Below are 27653 nucleotides of genomic sequence, written 5' to 3' on the forward strand. Positions count from 1 at the left end.
TCAATGGAAAAAATGGATGAATTTTCACCCCCAAATTTTCCATTTTTCAATCCGTTCCAGAAATTGTCCTTCATCACTACAGTGGCATCTGCTTGCGGAAATATAGCTTAGATTGTGTCAAATAAATCACAAGGGTTTACACCTCTTCCCTAGCCAAATGTCTACGCCAAAAGCCTATTATTTGCTTATACGGATTTTATTTTTTCATTCTTTTGCTGGCCAGATTCTATGTTAGATAATTACATTCTTTGGATGTACATTTCCACTTGGATACAATAGTCTTAATTTCTTGTCCTGAACTGGTGTATTGTCAAACAGCAATTTCACTAACTCCCAGAAGTGACTGCGTTTCATTGTTGGGCAGGGGTGGAGAGGAATAATTCCACTGTTTCGAGTCAGTGAAGCATTCAGGGTTCCTTCTGGACTGAAGGTGCTCTATAAATGTGAAATATTATTACATGTTGACAGAGAAGGGCCTGCACATGGCTGAGTTTTGCCTGAGCAGGGGCTAAAGCTCTGATTCAATAAAGCACTTAAACAAGTTAATGAATTCAATGGAACTTAAGCACGTACTTAAAGTTGAGCGTGTGCTTATGTGTAATGCTGGGCAGAGACAGACTGGTGAATTGGGGCCTCAGTAAGGCTTACAGGACTGACCCCTAGGTTTGGTTTGGTTTTGTTTGTGCCAATATACATATGAGCATTTTTTTATAAACGGAAAACTTGTCAGTAGGACGCACAAGGATGTAGCCACTGGACTCCCACTGAGGGCAATAGGGGATAAAGTATTGTGACTCTTGATGAAATGTGCCCATGTCACCCTGACACGGCTTTGCCAAGGATTGTGGATTCGTTGAAAGCATGGGTAAATTAAGGAGAAAGAAACTGACAGTACCTTAGAATACAACGGCCCCTTTGTGGATGCATTCTTCTAATAGTTCTGTGCCAGTCAGCAGGACTAATGCACATTTGGATCTTCATTGTAATAAAAGCATTTTGTGTAACCAACTCTTGATCTTAAAACCCCCTTGTTTGATTTATATGCTCATCAATGAATTCTGTGTAGCAGCAGAGACCCCTTTTGTTTGAACATTGCTTTTTCACCATGCAACAAGGCCAACGTGCAGGTGTTTCTTGGGTGGTTTGCGTTCTGTGGCATTTGCGAGATGAACGTTTGAGGACATGAATAAGCTTCTCCCATCAACATCTTCACTTTGGCCCTAAAGTTCCAATTCAGCAAAGCACTGAAACCTGAGCTTAACTTTAAGCGTGTGCTTAAATCCCAAAGCACGTGCTTAAAGTGAAGCACATATTTAAGTGCATTGCTGAATGGGGGCCTGAGCGAGGAGCCCGCCTTCTGGCGAGATGTTTACACGGTCACGTAGAACCAATGTCCTGACTCCTATGCCACCCCTCTCCTGGCTGCTGGCACAGGGGCTGCGGATGGGGAAAAGGAGTGCGGTTGAGGTTCCCTGACCTTCTGACAGTTCCCAGCTGCCAGAATAGTGCCTTGGGGCTGTGGGCGACTGGTGCAATTTAGAACAATCTTGAGGGTCTTCTTAGTTATGAGAGGGACCGGCATGGTTCCCAGCCAGGCCCAGAATTGGGATGCTACAAGAGGGCTTACAGCCACATTTGTTTTCCTCCTTTTTATTTGGCAGAGGCCTCAGCAGCCACAGATGATCTAGCCACTGGTATCTAATTTGTCCCTGTATTGAGATTCCTTTAGCATGAAAGACTCTCTATAAAACTAAGTTCCATTCTGTTCTATTTTACCTACTATCGGCATCTCCACACCATTAGAAATAGTTCTAAGAATTCCTTAAGAGTGGGGCATTTCTGTGGCAACATAATTAATTCTACAATATGCCTAAACATTCATCTGCACCTTAGAAGTTCATTCAAAATTGCCCCGATGGACTTTGAGTACAGAAAATCCTTTGTTGGCTGAAATGTTTAGTTAGTGAGGTAACTAGCTTTATCTACTGGCTGGATTCTTTCCTGTATCTCACAACCCCATCCCCAAATAAATATCTGATCCTTCTCTGAAAGAGTAAGCTGCAGAATTTCTCTTGAATCACAAAGGGAGCGGATCAGCTCAATATTAATTTACTGTTTGTCACAGCGAAAGAACGAGGGATCCTCTCTGCCCATTCAGAGTGGGAATCAAGTGCTCAGATCTGGGGAGCTCTGTTTTGTAATTTGTTGGTGTGCCACAGAACTGTGATGCTCTTGGTATACTCGGTTTGCAACCACGCTGACTGACAAAGAGACCTGCCTTTCTGTCTGTCAGCTTGATTCATCCGGATGTCTCCAGCAGGACTCACTAATTCATGACTGTAAACGTTGATTTTGATGCCGGCTCGGAATTTGACTGAAGGTTTGTGGAAGACAGTGAGATATGGAGTGGAGCAGCAGATTGCAGGAGGAAGCGTTCTCATCATCATCAGGCCAGACGTGGGGCAGTCAGGCACAAGAGGGGTTTCCTGCATGCTGTTCTGTTGCAGCACTTCCGTGCTGATCTCCAGGGTACGCTAATGTCCCCATCTTCATTTAATATTAAGCACATTGCATCAAAAGTACTTAGTATCAGTAGGACAACTGCCCCGACTGACGCTGGGGACCTCCAGAGCTCCAATGACAATCTGCTACGGGCTGAGCTAAAGAGCTCCAGCTCTGTGACTGGTGGCTGTAACAATTCACATCCTCTGAGGACTGGGTTAGAGGGGGACCTGTAACACACTCACCAGTGGGCTACTGCAGCAGCAACCTGGAGGCAGTGTGGCCTAGTGCACAGAGCACTGAACTAGCACTGATTCTTGCTGCTGGCCTGCTGAGTGACCTTGGGCAGTCACTTCAGTGCTCTGTGCCTCGGTTTCCCTATCTGTTAATTGGGGACAATTATACTGACCTCCTTTGTGAAGTGCTTTGAGATTTGTAGACTTTAAGACAAGAAGGGCCCATTAGATCACCTAGTCTGACCTCCTGCATAACACAATCTCCTGATGAAAAGCACTTTGTAAGAGCCAGGTATTGGGGGTATAATTAGTAATGCCTGGCATATGGAAATGGAGGTGGCTATCTGAATCAGGGGAAACGGAGTGGCCTTGTGCTATGGACTCATTGGCTTTATTTGTCGATGGCATGGCATGTGTCTTCTACACTGTGTGTCTATCCAGCTGTAATTACTTTTTTATTTGTTGGTTAATAAGCCAGTTGAGTCTTTTCTGGGGCATCATGGTGATCACGAGAGGTGTCATATTCCCAAGGGGTTAGACGACCATTTATTCACAAACAGCGCAGGTTCTTCAAACCTCTGCCAAACTGCCCAACCAATGAGCCTCAAGAGGCGGGAGCTGAGTATCATCTCCATGCTCATTCAGGCCTTGACCTTCCCTCTGAAACTGCCAACAAGAGGTCAGCTAATGGCAATTGTGGTCATTTTAGTGACGGTGATGACTTGTTCCCTAGGGACTTAGCTTTTACATGGGCCATTGAACAGCTGTCAGACAATGGAAGCTGCTGGGGACTGTTTCTGCAGCCTTTATTCAAAGAAAACTTCTGCTGGACGTCAATGGGAGTTTTGTCTAAGGGTTGCAGGGTTGGAGCCTTTATCATCATTGCCTGAGATGCACCTTAAAAACCAACAACCTCTATTTGAAAAGCTGCATAGTCTATTACCCTGAGCCACCTGTCTCTTTGCTGGGCATTGTTGTGCACATGGTTTAAAAAGGAACCCTTGTTTCTCATTACCTGTGTACTCCGGAAAGCAGATAGTCAATGGAGATTTCTTAATTTTCTCCTCAAATATGTCCTTCTTGTTTAGAAAGAGGATGATGGAGGTGTCTGTGAACCATTTGTTGTTACAGATGCTGTCAAACAGCTTCAATGATTCATGCATGCGGTTCTGCAATATAAAGGAGAGAGCATATCAGGCTAAAGACGGTGACCGCATGGTGTTCAACATGTAGGGAAATCTAAAATAACTAAATCGAGGAGGGAAAAAAATAAAAACTACAGTATATGTAATAAATTTATGTATACATACAGGTGAACGTATACATACACAGATGCAATCCCTATATTTGACATACAGTTAGTAACAAGGGCATTTCACTACATAGAGCTGTTTATTTTGCGTAGTGTATAGTTTACAGGATTTCAGCTCATATAAATGATCATGCACCATGCATGTAGAGGGAAGCTACTTTGCCCTTTGGTCAGATCTATGTGTAGGTGCAGGTCATGCAGATTTTCTAAAATATTCTGGTTAAAATTTTTCACTTCATTGTTGTGTGTGTATGGCACACAGTTGGTTGGATACATTAACCAAGGACTGGTGAGATCCTTGAATTAATCCAGAGTTGGAAGCAGACAGCAAGGTGACCTCTTCTTGTTATTGACCTTGCCGTGACCTTTGCCTTGTTTTGTTATTTTGTTTAGTGGGTTTGCTTTTTTTTTTTTTTTTTTTTTTTTTAGTGGGGGCTTCTTTGGAAGATGGCTCAACAAAAAGTGTCTAGCAAAGAAAAATTTTAAAAGAAAATAAGAAAAAAAGGGGGGAAAAACTCTATACAGAAGGTACCTAAGAACAACCAAACTACAAGTCAGCAGATTAGCCCGTTGATGTTAGCTCATGCCTCAAGGAAGAACATTAGCTTGTTTGCCAATAAAGGAACCACGCGTTCAAATACACACACAGGGGGAAGGCAGCTTTTTAGTTATAGGTCATGCAACGACAAAAAGATACAGAAACAGATAAAACAAAAGAAATTAAATGTATTGGTTAGGAAGTTGCAAAGTCCGCCACGTGGTCTATGGTGGTGGAAGGAGCTCACGGCAAAGTCAACCAGTAGTGTCATGTTCCCCTGCTGCTTTCAACTCTTAACTCATTTTTCTCGGTTCAAGAGAAGCTTCATACCTGCCAAATTTGGTGGGTCTCTCAAAATCTCATTTTTTGGCCTTTGTTTGGTTAGATAAGGTCAGACGGCCGAGGAAAAGTTGTGAAGGTGCTGAGGCTTGGTGCTGTTTGGAGCGAGAGGCCGAAGCCGGAATGCGCACGCCGGTTGCGCGGCCACCTCCCAACCAGGAACGGGATAGCAGAGAGAGCAGGCATAGTGAGGACGAAGCACACCCAAAGAGTCATGGGATTATCAAAGGCAAATTAGGTTACAGACCAGACCACTTGCTTGGTTTTTGGCATTGGGAGCACCTCAGAGAGCACACCCCCAGTCCACCAACACTCATACAAGACTAGCAGCTGGTACAGTGAACACAGGAAATAGGCAAGATACAAAAGTCGTACATAATCTCATCTGTTAAATTGTTTCGGTGATCGGTGTGGCACAGCCCGTCTGCATGTAGCCACACAGAATGACTTGTACAGCGCATGTACAGTGGGTCCTATTCAGCAGCCACTGCTTGTCTACGACTCTTGCTGAGGCTGCACTGTTGACCCCAGTGTTTTATTTATTAGCACTTTCCTTTTTATTGCTGGACATCCTTTAATGATCACTGAACATTTTATTTAGATACAAATGATTCCATGGACCAGGGAAATATTTGAACCGGTGATCAGATGTAGCATCAAATGAAGTGCTAGAACTGCAACGTTCCTGTTTTACTGACACCATGTAGCTTTGATTAGAAGCTCTGGCTTCTATTAAATTGGTTCGCTTTCCCCTCCAGCTTGTATGGTAACGATGTGTGGTGAAGAGGTGGCTACACACTTAATCATTAATTTATTTATTGGACGCCATTGTTTTTCCTGGATCCTCGAAGATGCTAGAAAGAAGGCATCTTGCAATTTAATGGTGCAAGCTGCAAGAAAACAGTCAACATCCTTTTGACCACCGGTAAATGAGTTGGTAGGTTTGCTTACATATAATTCAACATAGCACAGAAGGACAGAACTACCCCATTTTCTTAGCTGGATGAACCCTCACGTGTTTCCTTTTTCTTTTTAAAATGTAACCTGAGAGTACGGTGCTGTGCAGGTGCTCATACCTCTCTTTTTACTGTGGGGTATATAAGACACAGAGCGCTGCTTCCCTTTGCCAGAGGTGGAATCAAAATCATAAAGCTGTAGAAAGCTGAAAGGACTTTGTTCAGATGACTCTTGCCTTTCTAAGACCCTTTTGTGAGGGGGGAAGAAGAGGATGGAAGGTGGAAAGGGGCAGGAACACAAATACACAGAGTCACTTTTAACCAGAGTCCCTCGCAGAACATTATTTGTGCCATTCTCTACTATTCTTAACTGTTAAAACAAGATGCATACACAGCAAGATGTAAACACGGCTTCTGGGACTGAATGAAGAACAATCCGAGACTAGACATTTTGGACTTTTATAATACTTACCCTTCTGTTCATCATCTCAGAATTATAAAATAATTAAAGAACAATCAGAACAGGTTAAAACAGCAGCGTTTATACAGTACTGCAGTCAAAGCACATCAGGTAATATATAGTGAACACAGAAATCTTGGTTTCTAAACAGAGCAGAGGCCTTCTCATCCGGTGGACATTTTAGCTAGTGCTGTCATATTCCCACTGTAGCCAACATGCTCCAAAAATCCCATGATGACTTTTTCCCTTTAAATTTACGTCAAAATCTGGAGGGAAATGGAACACTTTCCTTGAGTAAGTAATTGATGTCATTGAATCGTCACCATTACGTACATACAGCAGAAACAATTAAATGGCAAACCCCAGTAGAAAACAGTACTTGCAATAAACATTCCTTTATACCCTACAAATTCGAGTGCCAGGATTGGACATTGCTCCTGGAGTCCCCAGGCTGAATGAAGCTAGTCTATTGTCTCCTCTGGGTTTGGGACAGCCATCTCCCGACAATATCTAAGACCTGTTTTCTGGCTGAATACTGCCACTACTCCCCTGAGCTCTCCTTTTCCACCCACTGTCTCAACTCCGCTTCTGTTGTAATGACTGGGGCAAATAGGGCTGGGAAACCATGACATTTCCCTCTGTATGACTCCTCTTAATATTTCCACCTCTTTTACCACATTGTGCCTACTTCTAGATGCATTTGCTTGGTCCTTTTGGTGGAGCAGGAAGGAAAGAAAATCTTCTAGTGTCTCTCACCTTGTTTCCTGCCAGCAGTTCTCAAATGCAGCAGTTAATATTTCCTATTTTTGTGCTCTGGTGGCAAAGAGGAGGTGATTTGCTTCTCTGATCCTGCTACCATCCTGATCAGGACTATTGTGCATCAGTACTTTTCTTCTGCTCCCCAATGTATAGCTTCTAGTTATATTTTCTACAGATGCCAAAGATCCTTGAACTTGCTCTTTGCTTCTAAGCATATGGATGACTGGTGCAATTTGCACACTTATAGCCAGGAGAGCATATTAATCACCTCATTCAGTGAGTGCCAGTTTCTAAAGGTCCAACACTAATGCATAGCTAAGGTCAACAGCACGAAGGTGTGAGTGTGTTACACATTCAGCAACTAGGACACAAACAGTATCTTCACATACCAGCTAGATACAGAGGAACTAAACAGTTTAATTCCAGAGGCAGCAAAGTGTACCAAGCGCATCTGCCTTTTTAACCTAGCATGTACAAGAAAGAACTGAAGAGGATATTATAGGTTCACATGGTAGATCCCATGCCACCATTGTCTTAAAAAGTGTCATAGGGAGCAATAAAAATCCCCACCTGCTTATGATCCATTCCAGTGTTGTATACGAATGTTGCTAGTGGGTTTTTCCCCTACCCGTTACCTGGGATTTGGATATGGCCTTGGGTTTTTTTTTCATATCATTGTCTTGTGTAGACTAAAAAAAGTCACTGAACTACCACACTGAGAGCGTGACTGTGCAAGGACATCCACGGAGCTGCTCAGTCACTTAGCAACTGAGTATTACCCCCTTTTATTATTTATTCAGTACTGTGGTGGCACCTAGCAGCCCTAATGACGGACTAATTAGATGTATATTGCCTGCCGTAGGCCGCTGTGTGAGACCCATCTTACCACTGGAGGAAAGCTTCTGTGAACTGTGTATGGGAGGATTCAGGGGAAAACTTGGCATAACATTTCATTTTGCTTTGCTGTCTCTACCTATAGAATATGTATGAAACCAATGGAATTCCAACTGCATTGTGGGTGTCTACTCCTACATTTCATTCTTCTGCTCTGGGAGTAGAGCATGACAGTCAGGTCATGGGTTGGACCATCAGATGAGGAAGGCTTTGGATGTGCTGGCAGTGTAGCAGTGCCTGGCTGAATTCAGGAAGTTCAGATTGGCTACGTATGCAAAGCCTGGATTGGTACTTGAATGTAGGTCTAGAAATCTCATGAGAAGAAACTCTCTCATGAGATTATTAGTTCAGGCTAAGCTAGACATGCAGGAGGACTAGCCTTTCTTCTGGTTTTCATGTATTTCTTACTGTTCCTCCCTGAAAACACAGAAGTGGAGAGGCATCCCTTACGAAAATTACGACAGTACTATAAAGCAGTGGTCTCAAATGCTACAGCGCATGCTAGGTGCTGTGACAACAGATAAGTGTGGCATGGTTTTAAAACAAGGGTCATGACAAGTAGATTAAAAATGAGCAACTTTTCTGAACTTCAAGCAAGGTTTCACTTTGAGGGGGAAGGTTTGGATCAGTTCTTATTTTATCTGCACTCATTTGCCCATTCCTATTTGACAAGGTTCCACAATTAACTTGTTGCTTAAGGGTTGGCTCTCTAGTGAACTGGCCACTACAAACTTCTTGGGTTCAGTCTTCATCTGATAGGATTGGCCTGAAACTGGAAGCTGCCTGTAATGTCTAGTTCACTGACAGAGAGACCTCAAGGGGCTGCTGCTTTAAGTGCCTGGTTGCCCATTTGAGCCCAGTGAGAGAAATCCAGGATCTTCATTAGAGACTGTTTGTATTGTAACTATAATTTTGTCCATGTAAAGTACAGTTTTATTCAGAAAAGTATAAAATGGAGAGGTGAGTTCTCATGATTATTGTCAATGTTATGCTCAGTTTACAAGGAACAAATATTTTTTTCAAGTGCCATCTTTGCAAACGTGTTTTAAGACCTCACACACAAGCTGGGTTCTTTCTTTCTCATGTATCATCACCAGTAATAAAGATTTTGCCCTTAGTGACATCTGTGCAATCTCAGGGCCTTCAATGGTTTTGCACAGGTTTAAGTGACGGGAACTTAGTAAGGGTTTCTATAGGTGATGTGCAAAGAAGAACACAATCCAGCTTACTTTCTTAACTGTGTTGCCTTTGTGCTAACAAGTATGAAACAGTAAAAGCTCCTTTTTGTAAATAAAGGCAGCAGATCTGACTGATGCACAGAGGGGCTAAATCACCTGACCTAGGAGATGCCATTTACACAGTTAGTTTTAAAGCTGAACTATAAGGAAGGAGATTGTGGTGAGTAAAGCTGTAGGTGAATTTGTTCCTGACAGAATGGTAGGGGTGAAATTGACTGAGGTCAAACTGTCAGTAGATGCTGTGTTTTCAGCATGCCACTTGCATAGGAGATCTGAGTTATGGAAGTAGCAGGGCCAAGGATACTGAATTTGTTGTTTTCTTTTTTCACTACTTGTGTTTTAACTCAGCAGGACTTGTATAGTTAGGCTAAACAAGAGCATCATCTGCATTTAATTTGCACTTTGCAGTGTTGTAGTTTCTTTGCAGGGTTGCCAAGACCTGAAGAAGAGTTGTGTAGAAGCTCGCAAGCCTGTCTCTTTCACCAGCAGATGCTCGTAAAAGATGTTACCTGACCCACCTTATCTCTTTAATTTGCACTGACAACTGTCCAGTCAAATGATCAGAATCTATGTCTTTTTTCCTGTTGCCCAGAGTACCAGGGAGTGACTTGTGAAATGAAGTGTACATAGAAAAAAAATCCCAGAACTGCACCTCAAATTAATCCAAAACTAATATTCTTAATGGAGAGAGTGTGGTGCAACTGGGGTTACAGAAGCTGCTGTTTCTGCCTACATCAGGGGTTCAGAAAACACAGTCTGAATTAAAGACCTAATACAACACTAGTAAGGCTCCCATTGAGAATCATCGTTGTATTTCTGTTCTCTGTTAGAGGTCATTGATGTGTCTGTCACCATGGATGGTGTGGGGAGCAACAAACATTAAGTAATATAGCCTCACAACACTCCTGTAAATCAATTTTATCCACATTTTATAGACCTTGGTAAACCAAGGTTAAGGCCAAAGCGCTAAAAAGTGGTCACTAATTTCAGGAGCTTCAGTTTTTTGGTGCCTAATGAGAGACAACATAAACCTCATTTACAGAAGTCCTGAGCATCCACATCTTCAACTGACATCTGACGGTAATCAGCACCTTTGCACCTCAGACCCTAGGCATTTTTGCAGATTGAGTCCTTCCTAACCTGCATATGCTCCTCCACATCGTGTGACTGGCAGATTTCCCATTCCAGAAGGGGCATCGCCTTCTCAGTGGGTGAGTGTCTCTTGGGAGCTATGGAGACATGTGGTTCACAAACACACACAACAGAGTTGCTGTACTCTATTATTTTAGATCTACATAGCAGATGACACTAATGTTATTACAGAAAATTGATCACAGAGTTGATGGGCAGGATTTTCAAAAAGCTTTGAGAGTTAGGTGCCCAATTCCCATTGACTTTCCCCTAACTCCCTTAGGCCCTTGAAAATTCCAGCCAATATCTGTGATACTGGGATAGATACATAGGAAGTGGAACACACATGTATAGGAAGGGTTCTTAGTTAATACAGATATTATAAAGTAGCCGGTGCATCCTAAATGTTTTCTGGAGGAGTGTGGTGCGGTACGGTGATTCAGAATCTCAATCCGAATCTGTAGATCTAGGGGGATGCGGATATGAGGATGTTACTATCAGACTAAATTCTGGTGTCAATGTAACCTAAACTAATGCAATGTAGGATTTCAACAAGCAGGTGACCTCTTTACCAGAGTTCATGAATCTGACCTAGAAGATGTAAATATCAGTGCTCAAAAAGTCTCTTCATGAATCCATTATTCCCTGCAAGTTACCAACTCTCTTAGAGTCCCTCCCCACCATGTTATCCATTCTAACTTCTGATGCTTTACAAACAGGAAAGAGGGAATAAACGTTAGAGCCTCCTACAGAAACAGTGACAATAGCATCTCCATTGAATTGTTGCACATTGGGCATGCACAGAACATTTAGGAAGCTCTGACTTTTGGTTCTTCAATGCTGGGCAAGTGCAACTCCATTTAAAAGACAATACCTGGTTACTCCTAAAATGACTTGCCTTTTCTGTAATTGACATTCCATCACCCCAAATGCACAGGTATCTTTCTTAGTGCATGCCGTATAGTTGGTGAAAAGTTCGAGTGACTGTTCTCCCACCCTTTATTTGCCCACACTTCTAACACATTCAGATTAACGGGAGTGCCACACAATCATCCGGCAGCTAGTGTATCCCGATATCTCTTATTTTCAATTTCCATGCAGTATTTCAGGCCTAGTATCACAGTGGGGAGGTATAGGAGATAATCCCATCCCCCATAAAACAAATTCCACCCAAGAGTTGAACAGTTCCCGTTTAACCGGGAAAATGAATTTCTTTTGCATTTAGAAGCAGGTTACCCTGATAGCTTGAATCCGCCTGAGGAATTTGTGGGGTTGCTACAGCTTTGTGTATCTGGATGTTCCAAGTGCTGTTTATTTATTTCCTTAAGTTTGTTTTCAAAAGCACCTATTCATTGCTTATCACTCTACTCTCTGGGTTCAGGATCCTCTTTATGTCCCATGGCATTTTGCACTGATCAACTTGAGAGAAAAGAAAACATTATAACTTAATCAGAGCAAGAAATTGTTACCTTGGTTAACTCCACCCTGGGCAATGGAAGACTTAATTTCCAAGGGTTAGGGGAAGAAAGGATCTGCACACGATTTCAGAATCAAGGGAAGACGTATGATTAACAAAATTCCATTGATTTGGTACAAGCCAATGAGCGTGAGTTGATCCCTGAGCAACGGCAGGCTATGCAATAGGCCAGTGATGAGGTGTCGGGACCTGTGTCGCCCCGTAAGCACTCACCGTGGTTTCGTCTTCATGGAGCACCTGATCGTAACCACTCAGCGCGACACAAAAAATGATCGCTGTGACGTCCTCAAAGCAATGGATCCATTTCTTACGTTCTGACCTCTGCCCTCCCACATCGAACAGCCTGTGCATGAAACAGGGACGTCTCTTCATTTATTCTTTATTAACAAAGGGAAAATATTAGTAATCCCTTTTGTATTTCTAAGTACTCATCCCTGAAGGGCTCCTAGCACAGGACAACAGAGTCTGCAGTGACTCTCACTTCTTCCTTCTCTGAGGTTTGGAACCCCGCTGTCCCCAAGGAGGAGTTCTACGGGCAGCGGCGGTTAGGGGAACCCATGACAGCATAGCTCCTGACGATTGTCCAGGGGCTTGGGTGCTGTGGGGGATTTGTTGACCGTGCATGGGCAAGGGGCCTCTCTGAGGACAGCTCTTGGTTTCCAGAGAGCCCTAGCAATCTGCATGTATCTTAGGGGATCTGTGGCTTTAAGAGGCTGAACTCCCAGTCTAATTTATTGTGTGTGTGTGTGTGTGTGTGTGTGTGTGTGTGTGTGTGTGTGTGTGTGTGTCTTAGAAACCTCCGTCCGCCCTGCACTCGAGAGTACAATTACTGGCAAACTCCATGAGCGTCAGCGTGTGGAGTTTCTAGTTGCCTACATGTGACTCTCTCATGTGGACAACAAATGGCCGAATGTTTTTCCCATATGCCATTCCAGACTGGAGCAGAGTCTGTTTGTTCTTGTGTCATGTCTCCAGCACAGGCAAGAGCCAGAGGGTTCAGAGGAAGGGGCAAGGAACCCCATCATGGGCAAATGTAGAACAACCTGCCCATCAGGGATTTTTTTTCTGAACCAAGGCAAGTAGTGCCTTGGTGCCTACCCCACGCAGGTGATGAAAAGATTAATGTGGGCCAGAGAGGCCAATTAATCCACCTGGTTGCACCTGGAGGGTGGGCCAGGGCTAGTTACTGATGAAACCCAGCTGGGGAAGGGCTGGGTGGTGCTATACACAGAGGAAGTTTGGAACAGAAAGAGGCTGAAGGGAGAAACTCTGCTGTCCCTGTCCTGGGAACTGGGTGTGAAGAGACCTTGAGGGAACAGGAAAGCTCTTGCAGGGTGAGGAGAGCCCAGGACAAGGCTTGGCAGTAAGAAGCCCAGGGACGTGGCAGTAAGGAATTGCGTGGCATGAACCTTGACTGCCTGTCCTAGGTTCCTGGACTGGAACCCAGTGTAGTGGGTAGAACTGGGTTCCCCTACCAGCCCCCAGGAAGGGGATATGGACTACAGAAAGCCCTAAGACAAGGATGTATGGATCACTGGGCACAAAATCGAAGTCAGCATAATGGATGGAGGGACCAGATGTTTTCTTGCTGGACTCTGTTACCCTGGAAAGGTAGGAACTGAAGTGTGACCCAGCTTGAGGGCTGAGTCACAAGGAGGGATCACCCTCCCCACCAGGACTGGAGCAGCTGTGAGAAGGGGGTGCTACAGAGGACAGAACTGCCATGCCATACCCAGCCATGAGTGGGTACGTCTGTGGTGAGTGTACTCTGCTTCAGTTACAAACCATTTTACATATGCTACTACCCACAGAAATGCAGCCACCTCTAGGGTGGAGGATAGCAGCTAGTCAGACAAGCATACTGTGGGAGAACTTTTGGCCAAGGTAATATGGTTGCAGTCATACAATGCTGATATTTGCACTGCCTGACAATATAACAGTGGATTCACATCAAACTTACCTGAAGTGGAGGTTTTTGAATGTGAAATGGGTTTCTACAATGCCGGTTGTTTTGACCCTGGTTCGAAGTATATCCTGCTCTGTTGGCTGGTAGTCTGGAGCTCCGATTCGATCTAAGCTGTCTAGGTAGCTATAAAAGGAAAAAAATCACAGGAGAGTAAGAAACACATTAATTGTTGTCAGTCTAATTTTTCAGTGCTCTTTGTACTTTTGGTTAAGGGAAAAAAAAAATCCTCTCTTGAAAAAAGCCCAAACCCACTGGCTCAAGTACAAGATCTCACACTAAACTGGAAGCAGGAAATGAAATGATCAGGTTCTGCTTGATAGGATTCTTGATAAAGGGATTCCAATCTGTGAAATGTGTATTTTTGTTATTTTCTATTTGTACTGCAGTAGCATCTAGTGGTGATCAGGATCTGACTGTGCTTGGCACTCTACACAACCCCCCCATCCCCCCAAAAAATGCCCTAAAGAGTTTCCAAAAAGCTTTTTCGAAAATGTCACAGCATTTTCAAACTATCGTCCAGAAGACTATAGTAAAGCTCTCCTACATTGCAGAGTTTTGGTCCATTACTGTAGAATACTGTTTTTCCTTTTTTTTTCCAAATGGTAAGATTTTTGCAAATGTCCTCTCCTGTATCTTTACAGCACCTAACCCATTGTGGGTACTCCTGTAATATAAATAATAATGATAGGTGAAAGGTGGGGGAAGAGAGAAGACAGGCACAAAGCGCATATACAGAAGTCTAAGGCTTAGACCAGGGAATTAAATACCAGATTTTCAAATACCTTTTATTTAGGTGCTTAATTTCAACACCAAAGCTTGAAAATTTTGCCTCATGTCGCTGCCGGTGGCTTCATTTTATACGGCATAGGTATAAATACTATTCACTAAGTGCTGGATCCTGCGAGGGGCTGATCAACCCTGGTCCAATCCACCAGCAAAGCACTTAAGCACATGCAGACCACCTGAGTAATCCATTTAAAATCAATGAAGCTGCTCATGTGCTTCAAATTGGGCACAAGCTTACAGGACTGAGCCTGACATACGTTCATCCAGTGAAAAAGAACGGTGTGCAACAATGCCTAGAAATAAGAAGGCTGGAAGCAAAACGATTGGCTTTTCTGCGGGAGAAGTTGCTGACTCTGAATGGGCCTGGCATAGTTATTTCATCTAGGAACCAGCTCAACGCCTGCAAAATGTTCCCTTTGAGGTAGGTAGATAGTGGTTGCCATTAAACTTTTTACAATTTCACATTTTTGCCTAATCATAGTTCCTGAGGTATTTGTAGTATTCCTGTTATCTACCATAGGTAGCAATGCAAATACTGTGGTAGTGGAAGCTACTTGCCATGAGCAGTTGGAAAGATTTTTATCGTGTCCACTTTATTATTTGGGCTAGTTGAGAAAAAAAATTTTTTTTTGGACCAGCTCTAGTAGTTATCCACATTGAAGCCTAGGCATAGTAGGGCCTGATTCAAAGCCCATTGAAATCAGTGGAAAAAACTCCTATTAACATCAATAGGCTTTGGATCAGGCCCTGAGTAACTTGGCCAAGGTTGCATAGTGGGGCAGTGGCAGAGATTGACATTGAACCTAGGTCTGCAGAGCCCAAGCGTTCTGCTCCAATCCTTAAGCCATAAGTAAAATAGAACACAAACAGAACACAGTAGTGGTGTAAGCAGAGCAGAAATAATGATGAAGGTCAGAAAAGATGATCATTAACGGTACAATTTTCAAAAGCACCCAAGTCATTTATGAGCCCACTTTTGACAATTAGATTTAGGATCCTAAGTCATTTAGGTGCTTTTAACAGAGTTGGCACCCACCTCTCGATGCCCCCTTCTGATTAGGCATGTCTGGTTCTTTAGTTCTGGTGACCCCTTTTGGTGGTTGTCAGGCGGATCTGTCAGTGACACAGCGCTCCGGCCGAGTCACACTGTCTGCATGTTAACCAGTACAACCTCCTTCCGGGATATACGGTCAACCAGGGCCTGTCTCTCTCTCTCTAGCTCTCCGTGGGCTTTGGTATTTACGTAGTCCAGCCCTGGTATGGGGCTGTATCCCCAGAGCTTCCTCCCTGGAGACACTATCTTCCTGCAGCCCTCCCCAGGCTCAGTTCCTGCTAAGTCCTAGCAACCAGCCAGGCACTCCCTCAATGCTCCCCCAGGCTCTGCTACTCTTCCAGGCAGCCAGGCCTACAGTCCTTCCTTCTCCTGCTCCAAGCAACAACTGACTACAGCGCTACTCTGCAGCTCTTTTTATAGGGCCCTCCTGGGCGCTGATTGGCTGCTTCCCTTGCAGCCACTCTTGCCTGCTTGGAGGACCTCTCCACTGCTCCTTCCCAGGGATGGCTGTGGCAGAACCCTGAGGCCTCCAGCAGGGGGTCTTTGGGCCTAGTCCACCCCATCACAGTGCTTTAGAAAATTTTATCCAATTCTGACCTTAAAATCTATGAATGTTTGTTGCCCTTGTCTTGAACCCAGGCCCACTGGCTGTTTGGGAAGTAGCCTTGGCCACCGGGCCACACCAACACATGAGGGTCCCAGGGAATTCACAGACTTGGGTGGGCTCCCCAACCCACTTCCTGGCTGGCCACATGGTCTTGACCCTGATTGGCTGGTGACCATAGATGCCCATCCTGCTTCCCTTCTTGCTTTGTCTGAGCAATGACAATGACATTGCCTGCTAGTTGCTTCTCAGACCCACCTGACCCTGCCTTGCTGGCTTGTCATCTCGTTTGACTTGGCCCTGCCACCCGCCCTGGCCCCACCTTGCTGTACCTTCCCCTTGGATTGGATCTCCTGGTGACTGGACCCCTTGTGTGAACTCTGACCTCTGATCAGGACTTCCCTTTGACCCTCCTGATTCCTGGACATTACCGGCCTTCATTGTATAGACTGGCCCAACACTCAAACCTGAGGCATACAGGTTCACTTTTTTTTTTTTTTTTGTATTAAATCAGCGTTCCTCTTAGGTGAAACTATCCATCGATCATTGGGTCTCAGGAAACCATGATCCATTTACTCACCCAAACGCAGGTTGTAAGGCTTAAAATAATTCAGCCTGATCAAATGTAGCATATAGAAATAAGATGAATTTAGTTTAGATTAAAATTTAATAAGTGTTTTCAGCATTCAGCTGTACCATCTGATGAGACCTTTTCCACTGTCAGGTTGCATACACTGTAACTCCTATTGAAGTTGATGTGAGTTACACGTATGCATGAAGAAAGGGCCCCAGTGGAATTAGCAGAAAATGCCAGAGATGGGAAGAGAAATGGTGCAAGATTGTGTAAGGAAAGGATCATGTCACCCAGAATTAATATGAATTTACTGATGGGTGGAAGGCAGTTCAAGTTTGAGCCCTCCACATTTGGATGCACATAGAGTCTGGTTTGAGCATCTCCCTCAATTTATGTTAAATGTACCTTTTTTCACATGTAAGATTTTGTGAGTGGGTTTGGCACTCGTGGACGAGGAGGACTCATAGCACTGACATGATCATACATGCGCTTCCCCACGCAGCTCTGTTGCTGTACCTCAAGTCTGACCTGTAACATCTTTGGCTGGTTAATTCTGGGTTCTTATATAGTCTAATACACTTCAACCCTGACCTGCAACACGTCCTGCTGTTCCAGCTGTAGGCACCTCACACAGCTGTGCCAAAGTACCTGAAACTGTATCTGCAACACTCCCTGGTATTGCAATACCAGGCTACCAAGCAACTTTACTCATGCACCTCTCTGTGCGTATTAGTCTGTATCCACAAAAACAAACACGCTTACCTCCTGATACTTGACACTCCATGCAAGGCACTAAATTTAAAGTATCAGGAGGTAGCCGTGTTAGTGTGTATCCACAAAAACAACGAGGAGTCCGGTGTATAATAATGCCTGCATCTGTAATTTTCACTCCATGCGTCTGAAGAAGTGGGTTTTTTACCCTCAAAAGTTTATGCCCAAATAAATCTGTTAGTCTTTAAAGTGCCACTGGACTCATCATTTTTGTGGATACAGACTAACACGGCTACCTCCTGATAAGGGAATTAGGCATACAATGCCCATTGAAATTTGATGAGATTTGGCCATGTAACTCCCTTCTGCGCCTTTGAAAATTTGAGCCAAGATGAATTCATGGGTGTAAATCCATGCTGAAGTGGGGTCTTATTGTGTGGTGGTTTTGTGATGTGCAACAAATGGGAGAACAGGGTAACACCTACCAACTCATTTTTATTTGTGTCCTGAGTTACTTGAACAGAAAGACCTTGGGCTCCATTCAGTTCCATGCTCTTACGGTACATTCCACTACACTGGGAAAAACCAAGCCATCCTCTAAACCGAACAACAAACCCACTGCTCAGCCTGCTTTTTGTCATCTTATATGTTTGCCACGGAATGTTTTTGTTATTCATTTTCAGTGAAGAATCACAAGAATTACGTCACCCAAGGAACTTGCAAGGTCTAAGTAGAATTATTTCTACTGTGCCCTTTGTCAAGCATTTAAAAAACATAATGATTTTGTGATAGATGCTCCCTTATAGCCTTGTGATGGGCCCTGGATGTATGAATGGGGGCTGTATCAGCACATCCTTGTAATAAGATTCCTCGCTCTGATGGCTACAGACATAATCACTCATGTTCTATTCACAACTGGTTGTCAGCTTGTATTATTTAAGAGATGGCTGTCTGAAGAAGTGAATTTCTCTACACAAGCGTCTCCATACACAGCCAGCTTTGCAGTAAATTAAGTTGCTCATATACACCTGGTGGTCTATGCCCTCATGAAAAAAATAAGGGTGTAAGAGTGGGGATGAGGAACATCTCCCTGGATATTTTGTTCTGAGCTGCACACTGGATGCATGCATTCATCTTTGTTTCTTGCAAACGGCTCAGTTCTCTTCACCTTAGCATGTTTCCTGATAGTTATTACAATTTGTTCTTTCCCCTGGGGGATTATTCTCTATATTCCAGGAAGTGAAAACAGAAAAGAGATTAAAAGAACAGGCTAAGAAAAGGAATATGCAGAGATCCAGCCCACAAATTGCAGCCTTAGTATGCTGCAGATTGCCAGGAAGTCAGATAACCAGCATGTAGAGGGCGTAGCAACACAGGAATTGACACAAAAGAATAGACCCATGGTCCATCTAGTCCCCTATCCTGTCATGGGCAATGTCCAGTAGCTTCAAGAAGAACTTCCCATCTGCCCGCACAGTGGATAATTATGTCTCTCACATAGGGGAAGTTCCTCCTAATCTCCATTAATTAATGGTTAGCTTATGCCCTGAACCATCAAAGCTTATAGCCCTAGTTTTAAAAATTCTCATCCACTGTACCTGTGTGTGTTCTCATTATGCGAATACATCCTTTATGTTTGTCTTACTAAGCCCTTGGGCTCTCTGTCTTGTGGCAGTGAGTGCCACAAACCAATTTTGCATCATGTAAGCGGTATGCCCTTTAATCACTTGGGAATGTCTTGCCATTCCCTCTCGTTGAATGCCCCCTTGTTCTTGCATAAGGAGAATTTTAATAAATGTGCCTGACATACCTTCTCTACACCATTCATTCTTTTGTATACCCCTAGCAAGTCCTCTCCTATTTGTCTCTTCTCTAAATTAAAGAATCCCAATCTTTTCAAGCATTCCTCATATGTCTTAAATTATTTTCATTCCCTGTCTCTGGCGCCTGTGTATTTCTGTTATTCCTGATGAGGGCGGACCCTCACTTTATAGGAAGGCACAATATTTTCAATGTTAATTTTCAACCCCATTCTTTATACAGTGTTAGCTCTGTTGGCTGCTGGGGCTTGGAATTTCCTGAATCTGGAGCAGCATCCTTTCAACTGAACTTTTTGCAATTGAACTGAGTGCGCTGGGCGTTGAAATGCAATGTTTCACCAATGTTCTCAAGCTTCGTGGTAGGAGCGCATCAGCACACAGGTGTCACACTAATATAGAGCTGTAGGAATGGGAAGCTGTCTGCTTTGGATGGCCTGTTTTCAGTTCCCCACTGCCTGAGGTCTTTAAAGCTTCAAAGAATAGCAGATCCTAACTGCACACATTAATAAAGGCCTGCCCCAAGGGTCATGATTCTGTTACATGACACGCACACTTATTGAATGCTGTTGTGATAGGACTACAGTGCACTGTAGATGCTATATATGGTCAATGGAAGCAAAATCTTCCCTTCCTATAGAACTTAAATTGTTACTGCTTCTATGGTAAGAAGCCCTGCTGAGAAACAGGGAGTCAAGGCCCACTTTAGTGAGGATGGGGAGAAATCACTACAAAGTTCTCAGTGATCCTGAGAAACACTAAGAACTGTAACCCAAAGGCCAAAATATTGCGGTAGACAGTTGTCACACCCAACAGTCTTGATGACACAACCCATAGGATACCAACATCCATTTAATGACACTTTAGAGGATGTGCAATGACCATATGACTCTCCTCAATCTACGTCATAACGGCATTGGAAACTGGGCCTGTTTTGCTTAACTCAGGCACCAGGGTGTTGTAAACTAGAGTGCAACCATCATCGTAAGGGGCAAACCAGAGCTTGTTTGCAGGCTGCATTGCCCTGGGCATGCAGGAATTAACAAAAAAGCTTCAGAAAGGATAGAGTTTTAGGATACATGAGTAAGCCTCTGGCATTTATGCTCTTGAGTTGAATGGCTCATTTACTGTATGCATCTTCTATCTTAAAGGCATTGTTTTGCAGCAGATTGCTGATTCCTGAGTCATTCCGTTTACGAGGCAAACCCCAAACATATCATGCTGCTAAAAGTAAAGTCCACAAAGAACATAATTTCCTGAGGTACAGTCAGAGAAACAGGTTGAACAGCTGATGCGAAAAGGTAAAGCGTGGTCAGTCTTGAATGTCTTTACAGAGTAATGCTTAAAATAATCCAGATTACCAAAACCACTCTGTGGAGACCACATGGAAAGCCTCTTGTCACTTCTTTAACTTTCTGCAACAGCACGTAATACCAGTCCACCGATACTATAGGTAATGATGACTTTGCCGTATAGGAATTACCATAAGAAACAGACCAATGGCATCATGTCTCACAACGGCCAATGTTGGATGCATCCTAGAAATACTTAAAACCTCCCCAGTGCATTAAATTGGGTGATACTAGACCATGGGGTAGGGGGCAGATTTCTTCCTGAGTTTAAATGACTTTATTAAAGCCCCAATCAACAGCTACCTTGGGTCAAAATATAGCAGAGGCCGCTGGCTCAGCAGAATCGTTAGGGTCTATTTTCAAGGAGGAACATTTTCAGGATATCTCCTAGGAATTCATGCTTGCAACCGTTAACATTGATGAAAATGAAGTGGGATCTCTAAAGTGATCTTTTAGCAGCCCACATGTGGATTAAGATTTGCATGTTCTCTGTGACCAAAGGGTTATACGTACTGTACCCAGCAGTCTAATTTGCTGGCATTAAAAAAAACCAAACAACTAAATCAGTGTTAGCTAACAGTTACCACAGCTTTTTTCCATTTTAAGTAGAGTTCATCTGTGATTATCTCGGTTATTACTGTGAGGTAACTAATGGAAAACGTTGACTTTTCAATAGTGATCATTGTATCAATTTTTTTCACACGATTCAAGCCTGGATACTAACTTCTTGTTTTCTTTAATCAATGGACAAATACCCTGGTGTGTAATTAACAATAGTCCTTATTTGGTATCCCTGAAATTAAGCAATAAACAAAAGGCACTTGACTGAAAGAGCATTGGTAGCTGCTCTGCACAAGTACAGTAGCCTCTCGTGATATCTTCCACACAAATAAAAAACAACCCTCACACACAAACACCAACTGTGGATAATGCCTCGAGCAGGCATGAAACAAATCTTAATACAGTTATTTGGGACGGCTTGATATGAGGCAGACACACACTATGATAGTACAGCATCTCACCCCCCCCCCCCCCACACCTTTTACCATATCTGCCACATCTTTCCCCCTTAATCATTCTGGAGAACAGGAAAAGCCACACGCATGCTACTATATTCTCTTCCAATCATTCTGGAGCACAGGAAAAACACATGCTGTCATACATATGATTCCTGACCCAGCCATATAAAACCGTTTCTGCCATCGGTCATCAAAGACACACAACCATACCATAATATGCCCCTTGATTAATCCTCACATATGGAAACCTATGCACACAATCACCCTATGCCCCTTTAGAAATCAATTCCTGAGCATAGGAACCACACACACACACACGTGCTCCCATCCCATTTCATCCTTTAATTCTAAAGGATGTTGAATATCGTTCTTCACGGATCTAACCATGAGTTATCCTAACGGAGAGGGGAAAAAAGACAATAGATTAAAAAATAATAGGGCAGAAGCACCAGGTAGGTGCCTTCCGATTCCAGTTCAGAGGAAGGCACTTTTGAGAATGCACTTAGGGAAATTAGACACCCAATCCGCTGTTTTCCCTCATCCTCTCCGCTCCCCCTCAATTACACTGCTTCTTTTTTTTTTTTTTTTTTTTTTTTTTTTTTTTTCAAATACAGTCTCTCGCTGCAGCACCTGCATTTCATCATCCTGCTGCTGCTGCAGCTGATAAATCCCCATTTTGCAGCCGAACAGATCAGATTCTGGTGTGATCAAAGTCATAATCATAATGCTGTCCCCTGCCCCCAAAGCACACTTACAGAACCAAAAATACAGGCAGCATGACATCCCCACTTGACAGGCTGGCTACCTTTTGTGGAGAGAAGCTAATTCACCCATGGGTTGCACCTGAAGGATGGGCCAGCGCTAATTACTGGTGAAACCCAGTTGAGGAGGGGCTGGGTGGTGCTACAAACAGAGTATGTTTGGAATGGAAGGGGGCTGCTGGGAGAAACTTTGTGGTCACTCTCCTGGTAGAAGGGAGTGAAGAGACGTGTAGGGAACAAGAGGGCTCTTGCAGGGTGAGGGGAAAGCCCAGGGTAAGGCTTGGGAGGAAGAAGTCCCAGGAGGTGGCAGTAAGGGGTCCGTTGCGGGTGAACCTTGACTGCCTATCCTGGGGAACCCAGGGCAGAGGTTAGACTGGGGTCCCCTACGGGCCACTGGTAAGGTGTGGTGAAGCCCCTGAGAGAATGGTGTACAGACCACTGGGCCCAGAATCACAGGTGGCAGGCTAGACAGAGAGATTGGACATTTGTTTCTGTTGGACTTTCTATTACTCGGGAAGGGGCGGGACTAAGTGTGACCTGGCCGGAGGAAGAAGAGGTAGACCATCACCAGACTGGAGCAACCATCAACGGGGAGACCTAGAGAGGGGAGCCTGCAGTGGAGCAATTCTTTTTAAAAGTTGTGCACATCACCAGTGATGTTACTGGTAAAGCCCAGCTGAAAAAAGTCACTGTGTAGAGCAGAGCTGACCCCAGGATACAGCTACCTTGACGGGGCTTACCAAATAATAAATAGCCATTGTAGTAGTTGATGGTGGGTGGGGCTCTCTAGGAACTCTCTAAGAGTTCCCAAACGAAACACACTGGAGACTTGCAGTTCAGTACTGTCCTCATCTTTTGTAAACTATATGGCCCAGAACAAAACTGGACTATGGAAGAATTTTGTCCTGCTTTTGGTTGATGACTGACAGTGACTCCCCTGATTTCCTTTTCCCACAGGGGTTCTGCACACAGACTGCAGAGCTGCCTCTTTTAGTTAATGACACCATTTTCATGTCGGGTTGTTCTCCAGTTCTACCTGATCTTCTTTTGCTAAATGGGAGGAAGGTGGCAATGGCTGATTTCCAGCCCCTTGGATCTTCCTGGATGAAGCTGACTAGGTCTCCCCGTCTTGGGATCAGCTCAAGAGGAAAACAGCAGAGCTGGAGTCAGGACCAGCTCTGCGCTGGGAGGCTCAGCACAGTCTGTGTGTGTGTGTGTGAGGATTGATTCTCTCTCTCTCATATGCTGCAATTTCTGCTTTACAAGCCTGCTAACCCTTGGAGCTGGTGGCTTTCCACACTGCTGGAGAAAGTTTAAAAATTAAATAAATTGGCAGGGCCTTTGAGATAATAAAGGCCTGTTCTGATTAATAAAACCAAAACCTTAATTGTAGAAACAATGCCGCTGTGCTCCAGGACGAGGGTCTGGCATGGGAGCTTGAGGCAGCTGATTCATCCACATGGCATTCTAGCATTGCCATGACAGTAAGAGAAGCCACTTCAACCCCAACACAGGAGAGAAATAAACAAACCGATCTTGCTCTAGAAAATGCAGCCTGCTTGATGATGAAGTCTGACGAGTTACAAAGGCTCACTATCAACAGAGCTAGCCAAGTGAAATCCCTACTCCGGCTCATTTTCTTTGTCCCAAGGCAACCTTCTCCAACTCTGGAAGGCAAGCAGGTTCGATCATAGGTGTAACTAGTCCTGTTGGGTTCAACCTTTTGGCCCCTCACTGGCTGGGTCAGAGGTCCCAGGATCTGAATAAGGACATGGGAACTCTGCTTTTGTTTTTAAACTCTTGGGTAGTGTTGGGTAGCAACTTTAGTTTCTTCACCCCTAAGCAAAACAATTCTTGCCCATTTAAAAAAAAAATCAGATCATCCATGGCAGAGACGCCATTTCAAAAGATCCGATCCAGTGGAGTGGTTTAGCTTTAGCTGGCATGGGAAGGAAAACTTTAGTTAAGGAGATCCTAGCTCTAGTGTCAATCAAGTACAGGAGTCCCAGGGTTTGGTGGGAGGACAATTGTCAGACATGGGTTTTTTACGCCCACCTGAAACTGGCATGAGATAGGCCTGTTTCATGCAGTCATTCACCTTGCCATTTAGAAAGACAAGCTGCTGCTAATGGGGCCATGCTACCAAGTGTCCAATTCTCCTTTCCCTGTACAGCAGGTAACCTGACCAATTAACTATCAGCTGGGGTTTCCATTTGCTACTCACATTGTACGTCCATCATAGATACCGTGTGTGATGAAATAAGCTAATTTCACAGCTCTGTTCTATTCCAACATCTTACCACACGCCTGGCATAACCCAAAACTAGTGATGGGCAAACCTCAGAAGGCTTGGATATGCACCGAAATGTGTCAGTTATCCCAGTTGCATCTGGATCTCTTGGGTCTGCAAACCTGGGTTAGAAACGTCATGCAAACAGGCCAGAAATACTCTGCAATAAGCCTTCTCGTGGTATTTCAGCATTTTGGTTTCAGTCCAGCTCAGAACCCAGAAATGAGAAGAGACGTACAAATTAAAGTAATGCGGGAGAAGAAAATGATCCAAACTTTTCCATACCTTCAGAAAACATTTGGGTTGACTATTTAGTGGGTGAAGATCTCTGTCTGCTATTATTCTAGCTGAAACAGCTCATAAGTTCCTGCACAAGACAGACTGTCACTGGAGCAGCCCCACTCTGTCAGACACCTCATGTCACATTTTTATATCACCCAATGTGATCAACTGCAGAGTGGCCTGGAAGCTGAAGGAGCAACTTGAGCCTTCTGTGGCCGTTCAAATATACCTGAAAGACTTGACCCACGCATCTCATCTCACTTCGCCTGGCCTGACTTCTGAGTCTGTGCTGCAGGAGGCTAGCTCCTGTGTAGCTGCCTCAGAGTACTTTGAGCCAATTAATTCCTTGTAGGCATGGCTTTGATTGACAGGTATCATTTACTATGTCGTTCTGGTGGGCCTCCATTCCTAAAGAAACTTATCTGCTAGAGAATTTCCTCTCAAAGATGTTACAGGATAAGGAAGATCTGATGCCTAGCTGGGATGCCTTATCAAAATGGCAAGAGTCGTTGCGATGGCATTTTGTGATTGCGATCTTTTCCCTTGTCATTTTGCTAATAATCCAAAAATCAACCAGCATACCTGATTGTACAAAAAAATAGCCAAATAACTTGACTTGGGGGAGTAGCGGTTCCTTCAATTTAAAATCCCTCAGAGAGAAAGGAAATGATAAAATCAGCCTGGTGTTCGTCAACATGGGACAGATTGAGATGCGGGGGGGAGGCAGTGAAGGTTTGTGGGAAATTTGGTGGGGAGGGATTGGAGAGCTGAAGTTGCCTTTTACTGTCCAGCGTTTCCCATGCAAGGGCTAGGGACAAGTGCAATCCCTGCACGGAGGCATGCAGGAGCTTTCACATGTGCCTCTGGGATCTATCCATGCATAGAAAGTGGAGAAGGCTTTACTGGGATATGGGATGGTGCAGCCTGTACTCTCTTCCCATGGGCCAGGGAGCGACTATGCGTCCTGGAGGGGCAATGCCTCACGAAGTGCCCCATGAGCTGAATCGCTCCACATGTGAGCCAATGGTTAAATAGTACTGTCAGCTCAATTCTATGTTTGCAACAATCATCTCTGTGGGCTAGGCCAAGAGTGTCTCTGGCCTACGTAGTCTATCAGGAGAGGAGTTTGAGCTGAGAGTAGCTTATTTCCAAAGGGAGGATGGAGTTAGCACAAAGCAGTGTCAGGCCTGGAAAATATCAGTGGTTCATCAGACCATGGTTTCCTTCGTTTCCAATAAAAAGTTCTTGCTGGGCCTTCTCATGGGCATAGAATTGGAGGGAGTGGAGGCAATGGAGCATCCATTGCAGTTAATGTAAAACTCTCCTTCACCCGCCTCAATACAATATCATTGTAATATCTGAAGGCACCATGAACATTGAATTTGTCTTCACAACCTCACCCCACCCCCCCGCCTCAGCGAGTTAGGGAAATATTATTATCCTCACGTCATTTATGGGGAACTGAGAGAAGAACTGACTTTCCTAAGGACATGACAGGAAGGCTGTTGCAGAACCAAGAAGCAAACCCAGATCTCCTGAGTTCCAGTTAAGAGCTTTAACCACAAGACTCTCCTTCCTTCCTCCATGCTGCAGTCCTTAGCAATCCTCCTCCTCCTCATTGACTTTAACTGGGTATTTTGTCCAAGTAAGGGCTGCTTTTATAGAGTCCCTAAGCAGCAGTTCACACCACACATTGTAGATGGTGGTGGTAAAAACCTGGTGATTTGTCAAAAGGAAGACATCTCTTGCTCACAAAAAGAGCAGTTAATAAATACGTTATGATATTTGATGATACAATTTCAAGTTACCCCGGGAAGCTGAATGCAGATCACACACATTGGATTTATTTTGTGCAGACTGGAAGGGCTGAAAAATGGCTACTGTTGTGTACTTCACTGCTTTGTCCAATAATATTTCACGCCTTGCGACGAGGATTTTGTTGAATTCTGCAGATCAGCGACAGAACATTTAAACACAAGACTCACAGTAATTACAGACACGGAAGAGTTTTTACAGATTTGGTGGAACAGCACCAGGTGATGGAAAGATCAGCCATGTCTAATTAAAGCTTCCTACAAAATAAAGAGACTTTGGCTCTTGCTGCAAAGGAAAAAGAAAATCTTGAGTCACAGGAATGACGCTCGTGTTAAAATGTGGGATATGGCAGAATGGTTTATTCTTGTAATATTGCTTGCTGCACATGCTAGTTTGTTGTACGGTTGACTGTGTTGGCTTAGCTTTCACACACGGATGTGGTGTTGGTTGTGAGGAAAGATGGCACACGCTCATTTGTTGTTGCTAAGAGCATGCAATTTGGCCCTCTTTCCACAAAGGCCTATTTCTCACAATGGCAGGGCTGAAGAACAACCTAGAACTTACTAGGGATAAGGGCCAGAAGGAGCTGGAAAGTAAAGTGGGTTGAAAACTAAGGAGTAAGAAAAAGGGGTCACCACCCTCCTTGATCTTCTACACTTTCCACAGTATGCATCCGATGAAGTGAGCTGTAGCTCATGAAAGCTTATGCTCAGATAAATTGGTTAGTCTCTAAGGTGTCACAAGTACTCCTTTTCTTTTCACCCTCCCCTAAGAACTCGC

General features: G+C 44.1%; 1 protein-coding gene across 3 annotated transcripts in view; it reads right to left on the reverse strand.

The window, feature by feature from the left end:
• The window catches only part of GNAO1 (G protein subunit alpha o1), a 298793-nt gene that overhangs the window by 44034 nt on the left and 227106 nt on the right, over positions 1-27653 (reverse strand). For 2 of the 3 annotated variants that reach the window (XM_037877921.2, XM_037877920.2), the window contains exons 5-6: positions 13803-13931; positions 12056-12185 (exon numbers count right to left, since the gene is read on the reverse strand). In XM_037877921.2, the coding sequence (XP_037733849.1) occupies positions 12056-12185; positions 13803-13931 (259 nt within the window). Of the gene's footprint in view, positions 1-3753; positions 3908-12055; positions 12186-13802; positions 13932-27653 lie in introns of all 3 variants that reach the window. The other variant, XM_037877922.2, reaches the window with a different exon arrangement.

This window comes from Chelonia mydas, chromosome 12, assembly GCF_015237465.2.
Source record: "Chelonia mydas isolate rCheMyd1 chromosome 12, rCheMyd1.pri.v2, whole genome shotgun sequence".
Lineage (NCBI taxonomy): Eukaryota > Metazoa > Chordata > Testudines > Cheloniidae > Chelonia > Chelonia mydas.